General features: G+C 48.9%; 1 protein-coding gene across 1 annotated transcript in view; it reads right to left on the bottom strand.

The window, feature by feature from the left end:
- Nucleotides 1-2,308: 2,308 nt before the first annotated feature.
- The window catches only part of LOC129714429 (Krueppel-like factor 1), a 34,450-nt gene continuing 14,137 nt past the window's right edge, over nt 2,309-22,621 (bottom strand). The window contains exons 2-3 of the mRNA XM_055664013.1: nt 5,154-6,168; nt 2,309-2,538 (exon numbers count right to left, since the gene is read on the bottom strand). Coding sequence (XP_055519988.1) covers nt 2,363-2,538; nt 5,154-6,168 — 1,191 coding nt within the window. The 3' untranslated portion in view covers nt 2,309-2,362. The remainder of the gene's footprint in view (nt 2,539-5,153; nt 6,169-22,621) is intronic.

Here is a 22,621-nt window from a genome sequence, read left to right as displayed (position 1 = left end):
TGAGGGAGTTCCGGGACCGCTGGGCTCCGCAGGGTGTTGAATGTATCCTCAATAAGGATTGTATCATAATTGTATAATAGTTTATTATGGATATATGTTTGTATTGTATTTATGGTGGTGGGTTCTGGCTTGTTTTATTGTAGTGTAAATATTATTTTTTAATAATTGAATACATTTTTTGATAAAAAAATAAATAAATAAATAAAGAGCCTCGATCAGCTCGATGCAGCAGTTTGACTGCTTGACTGTGGGAGAAGAATAAAAAGAACAGAGAACGGGGAAGAGATAAGACTTTTGCCTTCCATCACAGTGAGGAGGTGTTTGGAGATTCACTGCAATGGATGTTTGTGTGGAATTGTGTCAATTGTGTGTTTTAGTTTTTTTGCTGTTATGACTGCAGGAACGTAATCTTGTTTGCGCGTTGTATGTTTAAATGACAATAAACGCATCCTATCCTCTTCTATCTATCTGTTAGGTTAGAAATAGACCCAGTCTGAAGAAGGGTCTCGACCCGAAATGTCACCCATTCCTTCTCTCCAGAGATGCTGCCTGTCCCGCTGAGTTACTCCAGCATTTTGTGTCTATCTTCAGTTTAAACCAGCATCTGCAGTTCTTTCCTGTACATTGGAAAGACCAGGGTTCTTTCTTTAGAGGGGAGCCTGCTTTATACAAACCTGCATACGAGTGTGGACAGATTGAATTCATACACTTGAACGACAAAACCAAAATACTTTATTTCAGATTCACCACCGAGGGGGGGGGTCAGAAATACAAAATAATCACCCACCCTACTCAGACAGGAATTCACTGTTCCAGGATAATCTATTTACACTGCTTGCTCCGTGAATGCGATGCTTATTTACAATGGATACAGGTGAATGTTTCTCACTGACAGAGCGTTGAAAATACCAAGGTGCAGTCTGCAACGGAACTGCAAATTAAATCCCCAATTAAGTCCCAAAGGGAAGGAACAAACAGGGGAATGGGATCAATTTCGGACAGAAGGCGTCAGACTCGCATTGCCGGGGACCCTGGTTCGATCCTGACTCCGGGCGCTGTCTGGGTGTGTGGAGTTTGCACGATCTCCCCCGTGGCCAGCGTGGGTTTCCCCCGGGTGCTCCGGATCCCCGTCCCACCCCACAATGACGGTGGGATACACTTGATGGGCCGAATGGTCGTATTCTGCTCCTAGAACCTATCAACTCTGGGTAAAAGGTCATTGGTTTGCCCCATGGATGTAGTCCTTTAGGTCAGGAGATGAGAATATGAACACCAATGATATCTACAGTTAGGAATGACAGGGAGAGGATGCAGGAAGGTCAGTAAGGAGGTCATTGATTGGCGGAAAGAGAAGAGGAGAGATTGGGAACAATGCATGGACTCAACCGGCGATCATTAGTGATAGGAGCAGAATTAGACCATTCGGCCCATCAAGCCTACTCCGCCATCCAATCATGGCTGATCTATCTCTCCCTCCTAAGAAATGTCCGCAAATTGGGGTGGGGGGGAGTGGAAAGGATAGAGAGGGTATTATTTGAAATTGGAGAATTCATTGATCATGCCACTGGGTTTTAGGCTAATCAAGATGCAGGGTGCCAACCCGTATGGTGGTCTGTACTTTACCTCCAGTGTTTAGAGGGGGACACAGGCCAAATGCATGCAAGTGGGGCTTTCCAAGAGTGGCAGCTTGGCCAGCATGGATGTGGTGGACTGTAAGAGCCGCTGTTCTGCTCTTTGCAGGCGGCACGATGGCACAGCGGTAGAGTTGCTGCCTTCCAGCACCAGGGACCCAGGTTCGATCCCAACTACGGGTTCTTTCTGCATGAAGTTTGAACCTTCTCCCCATGACCGCGTGGGTTTTCTACGGGTGCTCCGGTTTCCTCCCACACGTGCAGGTTTGGAAGTTAATCAGCTTCGGTAAGTTGTAAATTGTCCCTAGCGTGCAGCATAGGGATGGCCGCTGGTAGGTTCGGACTCGGTTGGCCAAAGGGACTGTATCCGCTCTGTATCCCCAGATCAAGATGCTGCCCGACTCGCTGAGTTACTCCAGCACTTTGTATTTGCACAAGATTGGTGTCGCTTGCGTTTCCTACCAGCTGGTCTTCTCTTCCCCACCCCAAACCCCCCCCCCCCCCCCCACCCCTCACCCCTCACCCACCCAATTTGGGGCTTTGTGTCTCCATGCGACCGTTTGACCTCCTCCGTCCTGTGGTCTTGGTTGGAGATGGAGATGGAGATGGAGATGGAGATGGAGATGGAGATGGAGATGGAGATGGAGATGGAGATGGAGATGGAGGTCACCATTGTGGGAGGGGGGAGGTTGTTGTCCATGGGCAACAGGTCCAGCCCTGGGGTGGGTGGTTCACATGTGTCGCTTCATGTGGAGAGCCAGGTGGTCGGAGCGGGAGAAGGCTCGTTCACACAGGTGGCATTGGAAGGGCCGGTGGCCCGTGTGCTTGCGGTAATGGCGGGTTAGCTCATCGGAGCGGGCAAACTTCCAGCCACACCCCTCCCAGGTGCAGTGGTATGGCTTCTCACCTGCATGGGGAAAAACAAACACACACACACAACGTGTTAAGAGAGAAGGTCCAGCACATATCCTTCCGACACCACCCTCACAACCTCCAGAGATAGACAGATTCTTGATTAGTACAAGTGTCAGAAATTCTGGGGAGAAGGCAGGAGAAAGCGATTAGGAGGGAGATACATATCAACCATTCTTGCCATAGAGGGAGTACAGAGAAGGTTCACCAGACTGATTCCTGGGATGGCAGGACTTTCATATGAAGAAAGACTGGATAGACTCGGCTTGTACTCGCTAGAATTTAGAAGATTGAGGGGGGATCTTACAGAAACTTACAAAATTCTTAAGGGGTTGGACAGGCTAGATGCAAGAGGATTGTTCCCAATGTTGGGGAAGTCCAGAACAAGGGGTCACAGTTTAAGGATAAGGGGGAAATCTTTCAGGACCGAGATGAGAAAAACATTTTTCACACAGAGAGTGGTGAATCTGTGGAATTCTCTGCCACAGAAGGTAGTTGAGGCCACAGTTCATTGGCTAGATTTAAGAGGGAGTTAGATGTGGCCCTTGTGGCTAAGGGGATCAGGGGGTATGGAGAGAAGGCAGGGATGGAATACTGAGTTGGATGATCAGCCATGATCATATTGAATGGCGGTGCAGGCTCGAAGGGCCGAATGGCCTACTCCTGTACACAATGAAACATAGAAAATAGCAGGAGGAGGCCATTCGGCCCTTTGAGCCAGCATCGCCATTCATTGTGATCATGGCTGATCGTCCCCAATCAATAACCCGTGCCTGCCTTCTCCCCATATCCCTTGAATCCACTAGCCCCTAGAGCTCTATCTAACTCTCTCGTAAATCCATCCAGTGTTTTTGGCTTCCAATGCCCTCTGTGGCAGGGAATTCCACAAATTCACTTGATGGGCTGAATGGCCTAATTCTGCTCCCATCACGTTTGACCTTATGATCCCCTACCCTTGGTCAAGTGGACCCATTGTTCCCAAACTCTCCTCTTCTCTTTCCGCCAATCAAGGTCCATCAATGACCAGCAGTTACTGAGTTGATGGGCCGAATGGCCTCATTCTACTCCTATTCCTTATAGCCTTAAGTGGAGGTGCTTATCTGTATTGAGTTTGTAGGGAGTGTGGGGTGGCGCAGCGGTAGAGTTACTGCCTCACAGCACCAGAGACCCGGGTTTGTTCCTGACTGCGGGTGCTGTCTGTACGGAGTTTGTACGTTCTACCTATGACGGCAAGGGTTTTCTCTGGATTCCTCCCACATTCCGCAGACGTGCAGGTTTTATAAGTTCATTTAGACAATAGACAATAGACAATAAGTGCAGGAGGTTGGTCTTGGAGGGGAGGATGCTCCTCAAACAGTGGAGCATCCTGGACAATACAGCTCACCCCATCCATCACACACACTGGTCAACCTGAGGAGCACCTTCAGCAACAGACTGGTTCCACCAAGATGCAGCACAGAACGCCACAGGAGATCCTTCTTCCCTGCGGCTATCAAACGGTCAACTCCTCCCCCTTCTGTCGTGGGGTAGACTGAGACTGACTCCCCACCCCCCCCCCCACCCCCCACCCCCAATCTTTGCACATCTCCGGCCCTTCCCACTTGTCATTTTAATTTCATGTTTCATGTATTTTGTGTTTTTGTGACTGTTAGCAGATCAATATCCCTCCTGGGAATCAATAAAGTATCGTATCGTGATGTACAATATAATGTATTGTATACAGATCGGAGGGGAGGCTGGCTGGACAATGGTGCCTTCCTCACCTTGGTGCCACTGTGTCGTGTTGTGTCGTGTGGACTTCCTGTGTTTGTGCTTTTTTTTTAATTCTATTTTTAATTTTTTTAATGTTTTAATATTTCTTATTTATTTATTTTTATAATACTGACTGTAAATTTTACTTAAGGGGTTGGACAGGCTAGATGCAGGAAGATTGTTCCCGATGTTGGGGAAGTCCAGGACAAGGGGTCACAGCTTAAGGATAAGGGGGAAATCCTTTAAAACCGAGATGAGAAGAACTTTTTTCACGCAGAGAGTGGTGAATCTCTGGAACTCTCTGCCACAGAGGGTAGTTGAGGCCAGTTCATTGGCTATATTTAAGAGGGAGTTAGATGTGGCCCTTGTGGCTAAGGGGATCAGGGGGTATGGAGAGAAGGCAGGTATGGGATACTGAGTTGGATGATCAGCCATGATCATATTGAATGGCGGTGCAGGCTCGAAGGCCCGAATGGCCTACTCCTGCACCTAATTTCTATGTTTCTATGTTTCTATGTTTCTATGTAAAGGGAAATTCATTTCGTTGTCTCTAATTGAGACAATGACAATAAATTTGAATACAATACAATACAATATATCGTATCGTCGTGTCTAAAGTTCTATTGTATCGTACAGCAATACGGCAGGTATCATATTCCTTGTTTGTAGCCACATGAAGGATGGATCTCCTGTTACCATCCTGATGAATCCTCTCTGTACTCCCACCAGCCCATTAAGGTCCATCCAGTTACTGAGTTGATGGGCTGAATGGCCTCATTCTACCTGGACCTGCTGCCCGTGGACAATGAGGTTGCAATGACCTTACCGACGTTGCCTTGTGTGGGGTGGGGGACGTACCTGTATGAGTGCGCAGGTGAGCCTTCAGGTGGGAACTCTTGGTGTAAACCTTCCCACAGCCAGGGTACTCGCAGCTGTGACTGGCCACTCTCTTCCTCGCCCAGGTTTTCCGCGTCCGCTTGTGCTTGGGGTCCTCGCCATCGGCGGGAGACGGCGCCGAGCCCGGGAGCGGGGACGGGGTCAACAAGGTGGCGGCGGCGTGCCCGGGCAAGGGGCTCTTGAGGTTAGACGTACAGAAGTGGATCTGGCCCTGGTACTGGGGTGCAGGCTGCTGCGGGTAGTAGGACGGGTACCGGGTCAGCACCTGGTAGTTGAGTGGCCCTGGCTGGTATAGGTGGTGCTGGTGCCGGTAGTAATCGGGCAGCTGATACTGGGACACCTGCTGGCTCCTCGGGAGCGACCTCAGATCTGCTGGAGATGTTGAGCCCACCTGGGGATAGAACTGGCGGCCAAGGTGGCTCCTCGGCAGCAAGATGGGCTTCTGCTCGGTGTTGGAGGAAGTTGGCGCCAGGCGGCCTTGCTTATGGCCACCATCTCCCGTAGGCATTGGCGGGCATGCCCCCAGCTTCTCCAGCAGCGGAGATGAAGGTCCCTGGTCCGCGCTCCCCAGGGTGGTGTATGTTTTACAGCGTAGGTCAACACCATTGACCTGGGCGCTTGGTCTCAGCTGACTTGTTTGGACATCCGCGGACATGAGTTCAGCCACCAGGCTGGTCCCCGGAGGATCCGAGCTGCTCCACTCCGCGGACTGCTGGGCTTCCCGCTTAAATTTGCCGCTGTGGTTGTCCGGTACCTGCGCCAGTGGGTACCTGGGGGGCACGGGCGTGTTGGCGTCATGCTCAGCGCCGGATAGGTCCGACAGGAAGAGATCCAGGTCCAATAAGGAGCTGAAGTCCTCATCTTCTCGTTTGATCTGGTCGGGTGCAAGAAGGGGCCTGGATCCAACTCCAACTGAGGTCCTGCCACTGGTGGCGTTGGCGTTCAGCTTGGTTGAGTTGTCCTCCACTTCCCACCACTGTAACACAAAACGAACACGACATCAGTTCCATTCCCATCTCCTACGTTGGAACAAGCCCCATTAAAACATCCGCTCTCAGTCCCCCAACACACGTACGATACGATCAAACTTTATTCATCCCAGGAGGGAAATTGATCTGCCAACGGTCATAAAACACAAGATGCATGAAGGAAGATACGCTCACGAACGTCTACAGGTGCACAGTAGAGAGCGCGCTGACTGGTTGCATCGTGGCTTGGTTTGGCAACTTGAGCGCCCAGGAGCGGAAAAGAATGCAGAAAGTTGTAAACCCTGCCCAGTCCATCATCGGCTCTGACCTCCCCACCATCAAGGGGATCTATCGCAGTCGCTGCCTCAAAAAGGCTGGCAGCATCATCAAAGACCCACACCATCCTGGCCACACACTCATGTCTCCGTTCCCATCAGGTAGAAGGTACAGGAGTCTGAAATCTGCAACAACCAGGTTCAGGAACAGCTTCTTCTCCACAGCCATCAGGCTATTAAACTCATCATCAAACAAACTCTGAACTATAAGTCGATTGCACTCTATCCGGTTATTTATTGTGTATATATATGGTCTATGGTATATAGTCACACTGAGCTTTTATCTGTATTATGTTTACATATCCTGTTGTGCTGCAGCAAGCAAGAATTTCATTGTCCCATCTGGGACACATGACAATAAAACTCTCTTGACTCTTGATGAGTGGAAAAGATTGGGGATGTGCCAAGATTGGGGGGGATGGGGAGTCAGTCTACCCCACGACAGAAGGGGGAGGAGTTGTACAGTTTGATAGCCACAGGGAAGAAGGATCTCCTGTGGCGTTCTGTGCTAGGCATCTTGGCCTGGAACAAGTCTGGCTGCTCATGCTGAAGGTGCCTGCCTTCTCTCCCCAGGTTCTACCAGTGAACTGTCATGGAGGGGAGTGGATTCTGTATGTTCTCGAGAAAGCCCCGCAAGTTTGAGAAACATGATCTCCCTGACCTGTCCACCATCATAAGATCCTCTCAATCTCCTAAATTCTCTCTATCCAGCCCTTTGTGGTCAGTCCATCTCCCTCCCCCATCTTGGTGGAACCAGTCTCTCGGGTTGACCAGTCCTGGGCCTCCAGGATGCTCCGCAGCAGTTGAGAAAACATGAAACCAGTCTTCTCGCTTGAATTGTCCATCCTGCCTCCCAATTCCGGTCACACCAACTCCAACATGGACGCCCAGGATCCTAGCCATGGAACGCTATTCCGAAACATCACCACCGGGGTGGGAGATTGCAACCTCCACGTGGTCCGCCCTGTCTCAAAGAATGCAATCAACCCGGCGTGCACAGTCGAATAAGATCAAATAGAACAAGTTGTCCTACAACTTTAGCCTGTGCACGCCACATACAAGAAGAAGGTGATCACCACCCCTCCACCCTTTAAGACATCGTCCGCAGCTGACCATAGTAACCATATCACCATATAACAATTACAGCACGGAAACAGGCCATCTCGACCCTTCTAGTCCGTGCCAAACACGTATTCTCCCCTAGTCCCATATACCTGCGCTCAGACCATAACCTTCCATTCCCTTCCCGTCCATATAACTATCCAATTTATTTTTAAATGATAAAAACAAACCTGCCTCCACCACCTTCACTGGAAGCTCATTCCACACAGCCACCACTCTCTGAGTAAAGAAGTTCCCCCTCATGTTACCCCTAAACTTCTGTCCCTTAATTCTCAAGTCATGTCCCCTTGTTTGAATCTTCCCTACTCTCAGTGGGAAAAGCTTATCCATGTCAACTCTGTCTATCCCTCTCATAATTTTAAAGACCTCTATCAAGTCCCCCCTTAATCTTCTGCGCTCCAAAGAATAAAGCCCTAACTTGTTCAACCTTTCTCTGTAACATAGTAGCATTGTTAACTTTAGCAGCTCCTATCGGGGATGGGAGTCAATCAGTTCTGTTCAATCACACTTACGTGAAGCTGACTTGGAATGTGTTACTGCAGCAAGTTACTACTCTGAAATTGAAAACACTCAGCAGGTCAGGCAGCATTGGGGAGGAAAGAAAAATAGCTCTCAAACGACATCCTTGTGTCGTTAGTTTAGTTTAGAGATACAGCACGGAAACAGGCCCTTCGGCCCACTAGGTCCGTGCCGACCAGCGATCCCCGCACATTAACACTATCCCCCCCCCACACACACACACCAGGGATAATTTTTACATTTACCAAGCCAATTAACCTACAAACCTTTGGAGTGTGGGAGGAAACCGAAGATCTCGGATAAAACACACGCAGGTCACGGGGAGAACGTACAAACTCCGTACAGACAGCGCCCGTAATCGGGATCGAACCCGGGTCTCCGGAGCTGCGTTCGCTGTAAGGCAGCAACTCTACCGCTGCCCCACCGTGACTGCCCTTGTGTCTCCTTATCTCCTTTTATCCACTTTTCATCTCCTGCTTTTATCAACCCATCTCACTGTCAAAACAAAACACCTTGCCTATATCCACCTGTAACACAAGGACACACACAGTGCTGGAGTCACTCAGCAAGTCAGCCAGCATCTCCGGGGAACATGGATAGGTGACATTTCAGGCCATTTCAGACCTTTCTCCCGACGCAAAACTTCACCCATCCGTGTTCTCCAGAGATGCTGCCTGGCCCGTTGAGTTACTCCAGCACTTTGTGTCCTTTTGCGTAAACCAGCATCTGCAGTTCCTTGGTTCTCCACCCATCACTTGCCAACTAATGTCCAACCTTCCACCTCTTTTCCACCCTTCTCCCCCCCTCCCCACCCCTCCCCCCCTTCTAACAATCAATCTGAAGACGGGTCCCGTCCCGAAACCTCCTCTGTCCAGTCCCTCCACAGATGCTGCCTGACCCACTCAGTTCCTCCCGCATTCTGTGTTAAACACCATAAAAAGAGTTAACATTTCAGATCCGAGATCCTTTGTCAGAGCAAAGGGTCCATACAACACACCAACGTATTGTGCTAAAGGCCCTCCCGACTTGAAGCATTAACTCTGATTCTCTCTCCACAGATGCTGACTGATCCACTGTGTGTTTCAAACCATTTTCTGCTTTTGTTTCAGATTTCAAGCAACAGCATTTTTTAAAGAATTTTTTGCAGTCAAGAAATTGACGGGCAAGGTTTATGGATCGGGACCCTTCTTCAGACTGGGGGTGGTGGGGGGGGGGGGGGGGGGAGAAAAGCTGGAAAAGGGACAAAGACTGCCAAGTGACAGGTGGATAAGGGGGAAGAGGGGCAGGATGGTGGGAAAAATGAGCCTGCACTAGGGTGGGAAATTCCATAGGAAAGAGAGATAGTTTGTGGGAACTGCAGATGCTGATATACAAAAAAAAAAAGACACAAAGTGCTGGAGTAACTCAGCAAGTCAGGCAGCATCTCTGGAGGACATTGAGTGTTTTGGGTCGAGTCCTTTCTTCAGACTGAAGAAGGGTCCCGACCCGTAACGTCACCTGCCTGAGCCACTGAGTTACCCCACTGTCTATCTACAGTTGAAACCCGGGCCTGATCAGAGGAGGTGATGGAGGCAGGGACTATCGTACCGTTTAAGAAGCAATTAGACAGGTGCATGGATAGGACAGGTTTGGAGGGATATGGGCCAAATGCAGGCAGGTGAGACTAGTGTAGGTGGGGGCATGTTGGCCGGTGTGGGCAATTTGTGCGTAAGGGCCTATTTCAACACTGTTTCACTCTTTGATCGAAGATCACCAGGGCAAATATTATTATTCTTTTTAATTGAGATCTAATTGAAAAAAAAAAATGAACTAAGCACCTCTTTCAATCAGTCCAAATATTGTGGAACCAAGGAAACTGTTTTATTATGAGTCATCCCCAGAATCCTGTTTGATTACTATCTTGCCCTTTTGTAGACTTTGTTCTCTGTTGTAAACTATTTTGCTGTGTCCGCTTCCTGTCCCATTTCTTCACACGGACTGGAACAGGTACTGAATGGTCTCTAATCAGGGCGGTAGATTGCAATAGATGAGCTTAAGAACAGAGATGCAGTGTTGGAGTGTGAGGGGATGCAGCTGTCAAACAGAGTGTGGGACTCGCTGTGTTTCACCCCGAGCATTCCTGCTCGCACCCCCCCCACCCACCCCCCGCACCCCACCCCACCCCTCCCCACCACCGAGGGTGTGGCTGCTTCTTCCGTGACTGCTTCAGGGCGTTCGTTTAGCAGATGACGTAAACCTCCTCTCTCTGGCCCTCTCTCTCACCCCGTCTCAGAAGTGGTGGCTTCATCTCTGGGGAGGTTCCAGATCAGCGACAATAATCTCCCCTCCCCCCTGCCCAGAGCAGTGACCACAGTCTAGGGCAGTGGTTCCCAACACAGGGGGGCGTACGCCCCACAGGGGGGCAATTGAACGCGACTGAGGTCTGGGTCCAAATTTTCGATTTTTATTTTTTAGGATTTTCCATCAGGTAAACGTATGTAGTTTATGTTTCAGATGTTATTTTGAGTAAATAATATTTTTGGGGTAAAAAAGGTCTTTATTGTGTAGTTATAGAGGGAGTGCAGAGACGGTTCACCAGACTGATTCCTGGGATGTCAGGACTGTCTTATGAAGAAAGACTTGGTTTATACTCTCTAGAATTTAGAAGATTGAGAGGGGATCTTATAGAAACTTACAAAATTATTAAGGGGTTGGACAGGCTAGATGCAGGAAGATTGTTCCCGATGTTGGGGAAGTCCAGGACAAGGGGTCACAGCTTAAGGATGAGGGGGAAATCCTTTAAAACCGAGATGAGGAGAACTTTTTTCACACAGAGAGTGGTGAATCTCTGGAACTCTCTGCCACAGAGGGTAGTTGAGGCCACAGTTCATTGGCTATATTTAAGAGGGAGTTAGATGTGGCCCTTGTGGCTAAGGGGATCAGGGGGTATGGAGAGAAGGCAGGTACGGGATACTGAGTTGGATGGTCAGCCATGATCATATTGAATGGCGGTGCAGGCTCGAAGGGCCGAATGGCCTACTCCTGCACCTAATTTCTATGTTTCTATGTTCTATTACAACCAAGGTATTGGCGTTTTAAGGTTCTTCAGCTGAAATGGAGTTCACTTTTTAAATGATAAGAATTATATATCACCACATGGGGGGGGCATCAGGATTTTAGAGGTGATTAGGTGGGGCATGGCCAAAAAAAGGTTGGGAACCACTGGTCTAGGGTCTTTCTGCTGCTGGACATGGGGGGCATGGGATGGTGGAGACCCCCCTCAAAACAAGGGAAGGTATCCCATGCCAAGGGGCCACATGAGTGGCATGGGTGGGGGAGAGTTTCGTGGAATTTGAGAAATGTATTGAACAATTTGTATAGCCTCCGAAAATGTTGGATGAATTTTTTTGCACGGTTCAGGCATTGTGTATATATTTATTACTTGAATAAAGTCTATTTTGAAATTTAAAAAAAAAAAAAAAAAAAAAAAAAAAAAAAAAAATCACCAGGACCCTCAGAAACGGCAACAATTCGTCGACCCGTTCCACAGAATTAAAATATATGTGGCGGCACTGTGGTGCAGCGGTAGAGTTGCCAGAGTCCTGGGTTCCATCCTGACAAAGGGTGCAGTCTGTACCAAAGATCCTATAGCGAGCAGGATGGTCCAATCCGCTAAAAGGCCGTAGTAGGCTCATGGGTAATCTTCAGCGCCATTTGTGTAACCGGCTTCCATCATGGCTTCAAGCTAATTCAGGGAGATTCTGCTATATCAGGCGGGGAGATTCAAGGACAGACACAAAATGCAGCAGGTCGGGCGGCAAAAGGAATAGGAGACATTTCTGGTCTGTACGGAGTTTGTACATTCTCCCAGTGACAGCCTGATTCCTCCCGCACACCAAAACCGTACAGATTCAAGGCTAATTGGCTTTGGTAAAATTGTAAATTGGCCCTAGTGTGTGAAGCATAGGGTTAGTGTGCGGGGGTCGCTGGTCGGCAGGGACACGGTGAGTTGAAGGGTCTTTTTCTGTGTTGTATCCCTAAAAAACATGATTCAAATGCTAGGATTTGATGATGCTGCTTTATTGGCACTTGTACCTGGATGCAGTTACACAAAGTACACATCACAATGCACAAAATTTACAAAACATTCTCATCCTTTCTTCGATTTGTATGCAATCCAGGCTGATCATACGACACACGAGGTTAACAGCTAAGCAGCAAAATAACCAGAGTGTAGTGTTACAGTGACTAGAGAAAGTGCAGGTGCAAAAGAAAATGCAAAGGCCACAACAAGGTAGGTTGGAAGATCGGGATTTCATTCATAATATGTGAAAGGTCTCTTCAATGGTCCAAGAACAGGGGGGGGGAGGGGGAATACAGGTAACTCTTGCTGAATCTGGTGGTATGTGCTTTTGAGGAGATGGGAGATGGGGAAATAGGAAATGTCTGGGGCATGATATATCTTTGACCGATTTCTGGTGCCACATGGACATGGAACTATCACTCAATGGTGATATATTATTCAAATACAGACCAGTTTGATAAGCCGACAGCGCAGGCAATGTGGAAGCCATTCAGCCCGTCCAGTCTGTGCAAGCTCCCAGTAGATCAATTCCCTGTCCTAGCTTTTAGTTTAGTTTAGTTTAGTGACACAGGCCCTTCGGCCCACCGAGCCCGTGCCGACCCGCGATCCCCACACATTAACGCTATCTACACACACTAGGGACAATTTCACATTTACACCATGGGAGGAAACTGAAGATCTCGGGGAAAACCCACGCAGGTCACGGGGAGAATGTACAGACAGCACCTGTAGTCAGGATCAAACCCGGGTCCCTGATGCTGTAAGGCAGCAACTCTACCGCTGCGACACCGTACATTATGAATTATTCTACTCCCGAGATCACTGCTGCATAGAGTGCAGAGTACAAAGGGGATTTTTACTTAACCCACTGCCTTCAGTTTTAAATGCAAGCCCCAACATCCAGCATCGACCACTGCTGGACGGCCACTCATAAGTACTTGGGGCTCTCGTGGACATTTTTCAACATGTTGAAAAATCTTCACGAGTCTTCCCGAGCTTACCGCGGTTTCCCGAGGACCTGCCGTTAGCGTTAGGAGCCGCTAAGAGACATCCCCGAGCTCCGACGTATCCGCTACGTACATTCTCCGTGCTTACCACGCGTTTGATTTTTTTTAAACTCGGGAGAGCTCTTGAATGAACTCGTACAGTGGGGCAGGGCTTTTAGCTTCTTGATCACATCTGGGAAGAAACTGTCCCTGAATCTGAAGGTGTGCGTTTTCGCACTTCTATACCTTTTTGTTAGATGTGGCCCTTGTGGCTAAGGGGATCAGGGGGTATTGAGAGAAGGCAGGTACGGGATACCGAGTTGGATGATCAGCCATGATCATATTGAATGGCGAATGGTGCAGGCTCGAAGGGCCGAATGGCCTATTCCTGCACCTAATTTCTATGTTTCTATGTTTCTATGTTTTGCCCGATGGGAGAGGGGAGAAGAGGGAGTGGCCAGGGAGTGACTGGTCCTTGATGATGCTGCTGGCCTTGCCGAGGCAGCGTGAGGTGTAGATGGAGTCAATGGAAGGGAGGTTGGTTTGTGTGATGGTCTGGGCTGCGTCCACAACTTGCTGCAATTTCTTGCGGCCTTGGATGGAGTTGTTCCCAAACCATGCTGTGATGCATCCCGATAAAATGTGTTCTATAGTGTGCCTGTATAAAATGGAGAGAGTTGTGGGCCTCATGCCAAACTTCAACATGCTAGGTAACTTCCATCTTACCTACCGATCTGGTGTATCTCCCAACTTTTATCGTAGTTAGAGAAGTTCAAGAGCTGCTCTGCTTCACCAACTGATCTCCCAATGTGATCTACCAGTCTGCAGGATTCACGCACAATCTCCCCCCCCTCCCTCAGATCCCCCGTTCCTCTGCACCCTAAAGATCTTTGACAAGGGCACCAGTAATTGTGGACTCCATTGAGAGCCTTTTGACCTCCCCACCATCGAAGGGATCTACAGGGATAAAGACAGCAAATATCGAAGCAGTGGCACATCATCGCCTCTACAGTTCTTCCTTAGACAGCTCAGGAAGTCCTGAACAACTCTTACCAACTTCTACAGATGCGCTGCGGAAAGCATTGTAATCGGGATGCATCACAGCGCATGGTTCAGGAACAGTGACATCTCCGTGGATTTCCACCTTGTCGTGGTGGAGAAGCTTGTGTGGTCCTGAGATCCTGAGAGCGATGCCGTCTGGAGCTATGCCACTGGTAGGGCCACCCGTGGCGGGCAGGTCGAGGAGAAGGTCCCTGACAAAGAACAATCCAACCAAGAACTCAATGGAGGACCTTTAGTGGGGCATCGCAACGGCTGAGACGCAGCCCAGACCATCACACAAACCAACCTCCCTTCCATTGACTCCACATGCCTCATGCTGCCTCAGCAAGGACAGCAGCATCATCAAGGACCAGTCACACCCTGGCCATTCCCTCTAATGTGTGTGAAAACGCATACCTCCAGATTCACCTCAGGCAACTGAACCATCCTATCACCAACTAGAGAGCAGTCCTGAACCACCATCCACTTCATTGGAGACCCTCAGACTATCATTAAATTTGACTTTACTGGATTTATCTTGCACCAAACATTTTTCCTGTTTATCATGTATCTGTACACTGTGGGTGGCTCGATTGAAATCATGTATTGTCCTTCCGCTGACTGGTTAGCACGGAACTAAAGCTTTTCACTGTAGTTTGGTACACTAGACATTAAACTATCAAGGACCTACTCCATCCAGCCACATTTGTGTCTCGTTGTTACCATTCGGAAAGTCCAAGAGCCAGCAAACTGCGACCAGCGGGTTCACGAGCAGCTTCTTCCCAGCAACTTTCTTAAGGGATTGTGTACCTTCGCTTTTCCAGCATCTGCAGTTCCTTCTTAAAAACTTTCTTTAGGGATTGGACAGGCTAGATGCAGGAAAAATGTTCCCGCTGTTGGGGGAGTCCAGAACCAGGGGTCACAGTTTAGGAATAAGGGCTAGGCCATTTAGGACTGAGATGAGGAAAAACATTTTCACCCAGAGAGTTGTGAATCTGTGGAATTCTCTGCCACAGAGGGCAGTGGAGGCCAATTCACTGGATGTTTCCAAGAGAGTTAAATACTCTCAAGTCTAACAGAATCAAAAGTGCTGGAGAAACTCAGCGGGTGCAGCAGCATCTATGGAGCGAAGGAAATAGGCAACGTTTCAGGCCAAAACCCTTCTTCAGACGGAATCAATGGATATGGGGAGAAAGCAGGAACGGGTACTGATTTTGGATGATCAGCCATGATCATATTGAATGGTGGTGCTGGCTTGATGGGCCAAATGGCCTCCTCCTGCAACTACTCTCTATGTATCTCTGCAACCACCAGACTCTTGAACATTGACCTCATCAACGGGGATCTTTTACAGATTGTGTCTTTGTTTGCATTAAGCACTTCAGTTATCTAGCATTAGAGTTACTCATTAATTGCAATTTTGATGATGTTATATTATGTATGTGTGTGATGGGTCAGACTGCACCAACCAGGAATTCCACTGTTCCATTATTGGTACAATTAAACAATCTTGGCTCTCTTAACTCTTGATGTCGTAGAGTCGTTCAGCACGGAAACAGGCCCACTGGCCCAACTTGCCCACCCTGACCAAAGTCTACGCTAGTCCCACCTGCCCGCGTTTGGACCATATCCCTCTGAACCTTTCCCATCCATGTACCTGTCCAAATGTCCTTTAAATGTTGGATGAAGGAACTGCAGATGCTGGTTTAAACCGCAGATAGACACAAAAAACTGGAGTAACTCAGCGGGACAGGCAGCATCGCTGGACAGAAGGAATGTGTGTCATTTCAGATCAAGAATGAAAGATCACCCACTCCTTCTCCACAGAGATGCTGCCTGTCTCGCTGAGTTATCCAGCATTTTGTGTCTATCTTTTAAATCATTGTTCTAGTACCTGCCTCACAGACCTCCTCTGGCAGCTTGTTCCATTTACCCACCTCAGTGTGAAAAAGGTTGCCCCTCGGGTTCTTATTAAATCTTTATCCTGTGCAAGACTTTGAGGCTTGGTGAGACCACACCTGGAGTATTGCGTGCAGTTTTGGTCTCCAAATCTGAGGAAGGACATTATTGCCATAGAGGGAGTGCAGAGAAGGTTCACCAGACTGATTCCTGGGATGTCAGGACTGTCTTATGAAGAAAGACTGGATAGACTTGGTTTATACTCTCTAGAATTTAGGAGATTGAGGGGGGATCTTATAGAAACTTACAGAATTCTTAAGGGGTTGGACAGGCTAGATGCAGGAAGATTGCTCCCGATGTTAGGGAAGTCCAGGACAAGGGGTCACAGCTTAAGGATAAGGGGGGAATCCTTTAAAACCGAGATGAGGAGAACTTTTTTCACACAGAGAGTGGTGAATCTCTGGAACTCTCTGCCACAGAGGGTAGTTGAGGCCACAGTTCATTGGCTATATTTAAGAGGGAGTTAGATGTGGCCCTTGTGGCCAAGGGGATCAGGGGGTATGGAGAGAAGGCAGGTACGGGATACTGAGTTGGATGATCAGCCATGATCATATTGAATGGCGGTGCAGGCTCGAAGGGCCGAATGGCCTACTCCTGCACCTAATTTCTATGTTTCTATGTTTCTATGGCATAAACACCTCCATAAGATCATATCTCATTCTTCTGCGGTCTAAAGAATAAAGTCCGAGCCTGCCCAACCTCTCCCTATAGCTCATGTCCTCAAGTCCTGGGAATGCAGTGGCTCAGCAGTTGCCGCCTTAAGGGCCTGTCCCACTTGGGTTACGGGGAGAACGTACAAACTCCGCAGATGGTGCGCAAAGATTTTGGACATCACAAAATCCTGGGACGCGCGTCACCGCCTATGTTATCGTAATGTGGACCATGCGCGCACCACTTGTGTGTCACGTCACGCGCATCGTGACACGTAAATGATGTTGCGTGAATTACACGCACAAATGACGGCCAAGTGGGACGGGCCCTTGACAGCACTTGCAATGCCGGGGACTCAGGTTCGATCCAGACTATGCGCGTCCTAGGATTTTGTGATGTCAAAAATATTTGCGCACCATCTGCGGAGTTTGTACGTTCTCCCCGTGGCCTGCGTGGGTTTTCTCCGAGATCTTCGTTCCAAAGACGTGCAGGTTTATCAGTTAATTGGCTTGGTAAATGTAAAAATCGCTCCTGGTGTGTGTGTGGGATATTGTTAGTGTACAGGGATCGCTGGTCAGAGCGGACTCGGTGGGCTGAAGGGCCTGTTTCCACACTGTATCTCTAAACTAAACTCAACATTTTTGTAAATCTTCTCTGCACCCTTTCCAGCTTGACAACATCTTACCTATAAGCAGGGTAACCAACACTGAACACAAAGGTCCAAATGGGTCGTCACCAACATCTTGTAGTTGTGTATATCCGACTGAATATGAGAAGGGGCGGTGTCTATGTGGCCAAACTCAGGAGCCAGTTCCAATCCGAGCCAGTGGCTGACTGGCACATTGGAACATAGCCTGGTGCACTGGTTGGAAAAACTCCCAATTATGGGGGAATGTGCCATCTCCTGGTTGAATCATTCTCCCGACTTCTCATAACAAACGCAATTCCTTGGAGAACGTGGACAGGTGATGTAGACACAAAGTGGTGGAGTAACTCAGCGGGTCGGACAACATTCCTGGAGAACATGGATATTGGTGACATTTTGGACCAAAGTATTGACCAAGTTCCCATGATTTTGTGATGTTACTTTGTCCCGATGAGTAATGCCCCTGGTCCCACTTAGGAAACCTGAACGGAAACCTCTGGGGACTTTGCGCCCCACCCAAGGATTCCGTGCGGTTCCCGGAGGTTGCAGGTGGTTGATGGAGGTTGCAGGTAGTGGAAGCCGGTAGGGAGACTGACAAAAACCTCCGGGAACCGCACGGAAACCTTGGGTGGGGCGCAAAGTCTCCAGAGGTTTCCGTTCGGATTTCGTAAGTGGGACAGGGGCTTTTTGTATCTATCTTCTTGTGTTCCAAAGTGACTTCCACACCAATGTTCCCAGCGCATTTACTGAAACACCCGAATGAACTCGCATTTAAAACATTTATTGTTGAAGAAATGTGCGTTTTCTCGTGCATTTTAACGTGACATTGTGCAAGGTAGTTGGCGCGGGTCCTAAACATGTTGCAATGTCAGCGAACACATTCCAGCCCGTGTTCAGACTTGTCCGTGCATCATGCGTGTTCTTGTGTCTTGGCACGAGCACAGAGGTTGGAGGCTCAGGCAACATACAAGATGGAGTGCTTGCCCCAGGCTGGATTAGCTATGCTGGTGGTGACTGCATTAGCTGTGCTGGTGGTGGGAGATGGGTTTGGACTAATCTTGGGCAACAGATGTCTTCCTATAGCATTGATCCCAGCTGGATAGAGTCTATTTACTTGATCATCATTATGTTTTTGCATATTAGTTTAGTTTAGAGATACAGCACGGAAACAGGCCCTTCGGCCCCATCGACCAGCGATCCCCGCACATTAACACTATCCTACACACACTAGGGACAATTTACACAAACTCCAAGCCAATTAACCTACAAACCTGCACGTTTTTGGAGCGTGGGAGGAAACCGAAGATCTCGGAGAAAACCCACGCGGTCACGGGGTGAATGTACAAACTCCGTGGGGACAGCGCCCGTAGTCGGGATCGAACCCGGGTCTCCGGTGCTGCAAGCGCTGAGAGGCAATGACTCTACCGCTGCGCCACCGTGACTGCCCAATGCTTCATTCCTTTGTTCTACATCTGTCTATATCGCTTGTTTCCCTTCCCCCCCCCCGACTCTCAGCCTGAAGAAGGGTCTCGACCCGAAACGTCACCCATTCCTTTTCTTCAGAGATGCTGCCCGACCCACTACGTTACTCCAGCTTTCTGCGTCTATCTAGGGACCTACTGGCTTGGTTCTTGGTTTCCTGGTCCTCCAAAATATTCCAAATGGAATTTAAACTGGAGTTTCTTTCCTGGTTAAGAGGGACATGGGCCAAACGCAGGCAGGTGGGACTAGTGTAGATGGGCAAGATGGGCCAAAATGCCCGATTCCTCATTGTATCTCTAAAGGTAATCGTTTGCTATGTCGCTCTTCAAGGGAGATGCTAAATGCATTTCGTTGTCTCTGTACTGTACACTGACAATGACAATTAAAATTGAATCTGAATCTGAATCTGAATCTGAAGGTAAACAAGAACATCTCCAAAACACCTCAGCACACGTGGCAATTCTTCTAAAGTAATTCTTCTAAACTCACAAGAGTGTAGGCCCAATCTGCTTACTTTCTCCTCGTGTAAACCGGAAAGCTGAAGCATCTGTTGTTTCAATGATATCATTTGGAACCAAAAACTAGAAGAAGCAGATCAAAGTCTAAAGATCAACTGCCCCACAGAACACAATGTTGAATCTACAAGGCTTGGCTCTTAGCAATCTTTTAATTGATGTTCCTGCCAGAAGACTGGAAAGACTAGTCTTTCTGCTCTTTTTAATCTCGATTCTTTGATCAAGTTTCAGCCCTAACCCCCTTGCTTGGGATGACATTGTGTAGTGCCTTCCCATGCTAGGCCATCAAGGGTAATCCCTCCTTATTTAGTGGTGTGGCGTGGCCTATTGGCAGCGGCTCTACTGCAGTCTGTCTGTCTTTTTTTTAATTTTGTCTCGTTAAATGTATGTTTTGATTCTAGTTTTTGTTATTCTTTAGCTGTGTATATGTGGAGAGTGAGGGAAACCGTTAATCTCTTCCATGTTCGGGGACCCGTTGGGTCTCGGATGGCGTTGGGCCTAACGTCGTGGAGCCGGTGGCGGCCTCCAACCGGAACCAACCCGAGGGCTCCAGTCACGGACTCGCCAGCGCAGAACTGGCCGCTTCGGAATGGGGAGAGCTGTGGTGGGGGGCGGCTGCGAACCGACTTCGGAGGTTCCGGACGCAGGCCCATGTGGACGGTATCATCAGGAGCTCGCAGGTCCCTGGTGGGAGACCCCTTTTCAGAGCTCCCGCAACGGCAATTTGGAGCGGGGCCTAACATCGCCCGGCCTGGCTTAACAGCCGCACGACTTGCCATCGCCCACCGGGGGCTTTAACATCGGGAGCCCCAGGGGCCTTTACCATGACTGGATATGGCCACAAGGCAGTGGAGGTTTTAAATCAGAGTTTTCCCTCTCCAAGATGGACTGACGAGGCTGATGAGCCCCATCTGCCCGAGACTCGTGGGGGCGGGACAGTCTACCTTCCCGTGCAGGTCTTTAGCACCTGCCCACTGCTCATTATATCCCCACATCCCCTCCTGATATAGGATAAAAGATATAGGATATAGGAAGTCCAGGACAAGGGGTCACAGCTTAAGGATAAGGGGGAAATCCTTTAAAACCGAGATGAGGAGAACTTTTTTTCACACAGAGAGTGGTGACTCTCTGAAACTCTCTGCCACAGAGGGTAGTTGAGGCCAGTTCATTGGCTATATTTAAGAGGGAGTTAGATGTGGCCCTTGTGGCTAAGGGGATCAGAGGGTATGGAGAGAAGGCAGGTACGGGATACTGAGTTGGATGATCAGCCATGATCATATTGAATGGCGAATGGTGCAGGCTCGAAGGGCCGAATGGCCTACTCCTGCACCTAATTTCTATGTTTCTATGTTTAAGATCGCAAACAGCACAGCAACTGACCCTTCAGCCCACAATGTCTGTTCTGAACACAAGACCCTTTAGTCTGAAGAAGGGTCTCGACCCGAAACATCGCCTATTCCTTCGCTCCATAGAGGCTGCCTCACCCGCTGAGTTTCTCCAGCATTTATGTCTACCCTAGTTAAACTGATCTCATCTGCCTGAATGCAGCATTCCTCCAACCACAGTCCCTGAACATTTGGCACACTACTGCTTGATGTGGAACGTACAGAAACCTGAGGTCCGGTGTCACCAGATTCAGTTAACCGCTGAGTCACTCCAGCTTTTAGTGCCTATCTTCAGTTTAAACTAGCATCTGCAGTTCCTTCCTGCACACGTGTTATGTTGTTGCATGCGTTTGCCCGAGAGAGACTGTGATGCTGCTGCAAGCAAGATTTTCATTGTGCCTGCACCTCACCCTGCTTGTGCAGATGACAATAAACTTGACTCAACTTGACTTCTCCAACGGTTGTGGGAAAACAGGATAGATAATTTACAAGCGTCTGGGAGCCGCGAGGGGAAATTGTTCGGGCCGACTGCATTTTTAAGTGAGTGAGTTCGTGAGAAGAGGCAGGGTGTTCCTCAACCTGCAATAACCCAGACAGGCGCCAAGACAGTCAGCGGCTGAACATCATGTAGTTCAACATCTCTGCTGGAGAGACGAGTATTCTAGGCAGCATTCCTCAGACACGTGTTAAACTGTGACGTTAGTTCAGGGATGGGTACTGATTCTAGGTCATGCACAACAATGTGCAATCCAAACTAGACTACACTGTAATCGACTCGATTGTATCATGTATTGTCTTTCCATTGACTGGATCGCGTGCGACAAAATGTTCTTCAGTGTATCCCTGTACACGTGACAATAAACTAAACCGAGCTGAAAAGACTCGATGCTTCATCTCCTCTCCTCCCACTAAGTAGCACACCCTCTCCACCGACTGGCATGCCAATATCCTGACTCATAATAGGCAAACACATTGACCGAATAGGAATTAACTGTGTTAACTTTCAAGTTAAATAGACAGCTCCAGCTAGCTGGCCAGCTGATGTTATGCAGCTTACAGCAGGGGGTGTGAACTGGCCTGAACCTTCTTGGTGTTAGGGGTTTCTTGGAGGAGATGATGATAAGGACAGTTGGACTCTGGAAGCTGAAGGCGGTGCTGCAGCAGAGACGATGCTGGCGGTCTCGGTGTTGAGCCAAACCACCTGATCCCTCCCCATACCCAACAGGTTAGGCAACATTGTGCTGACAGAAGCAGGGACGGCAGCAGCAGCAAGCAGCTCATTACAGAAGCTGTTTGCCGACATTGACTGGCAACAGGATGTAACGAGTTAAGGCGTCTGCTCTCTGATCGGACTACAAGGTTGTCTCTCTCCCCCCACCCCTCCCGCCCCTCCCACCCCCGCCAAGTTCAGCAGGGTTTAGGGAACGCCTGGAGAAAACCTGTACAGAGTCAACTACAAGCAAAAGGAGGGGTGGAGATAAACTCTAAGAAAAATGAACTGCAGATGCTGGTTTAGACAATAGACAATAGGTGCAGGAGTAGGCCATTCAGCCCTTCGAGCCTGCACCGCCTTTCAATGTGATCATGGCTGATCATCCCCAATCAGTACCCCGTTCCTGCCTTCTCCCCATATCCCCTGACCCCACTATCTCTAAGAGCCCTATCTAGCTCTCTCTTGAAAGTATCCAGAGAACCGGCCTCCACCAGAGGCAGAGAATTCCACAGATTCACAACAAAGTGTTTCCTCGTCTCCGTTC

Source organism: Leucoraja erinacea, chromosome 39, assembly GCF_028641065.1.
Source record: "Leucoraja erinacea ecotype New England chromosome 39, Leri_hhj_1, whole genome shotgun sequence".
In the NCBI taxonomy this organism is placed as follows: Eukaryota; Metazoa; Chordata; class Chondrichthyes; order Rajiformes; family Rajidae; genus Leucoraja; species Leucoraja erinaceus.
The sequence above is the reverse complement of the archived record's forward strand: the minus strand, read 5'-3'. Positions and strand labels throughout refer to the sequence as shown.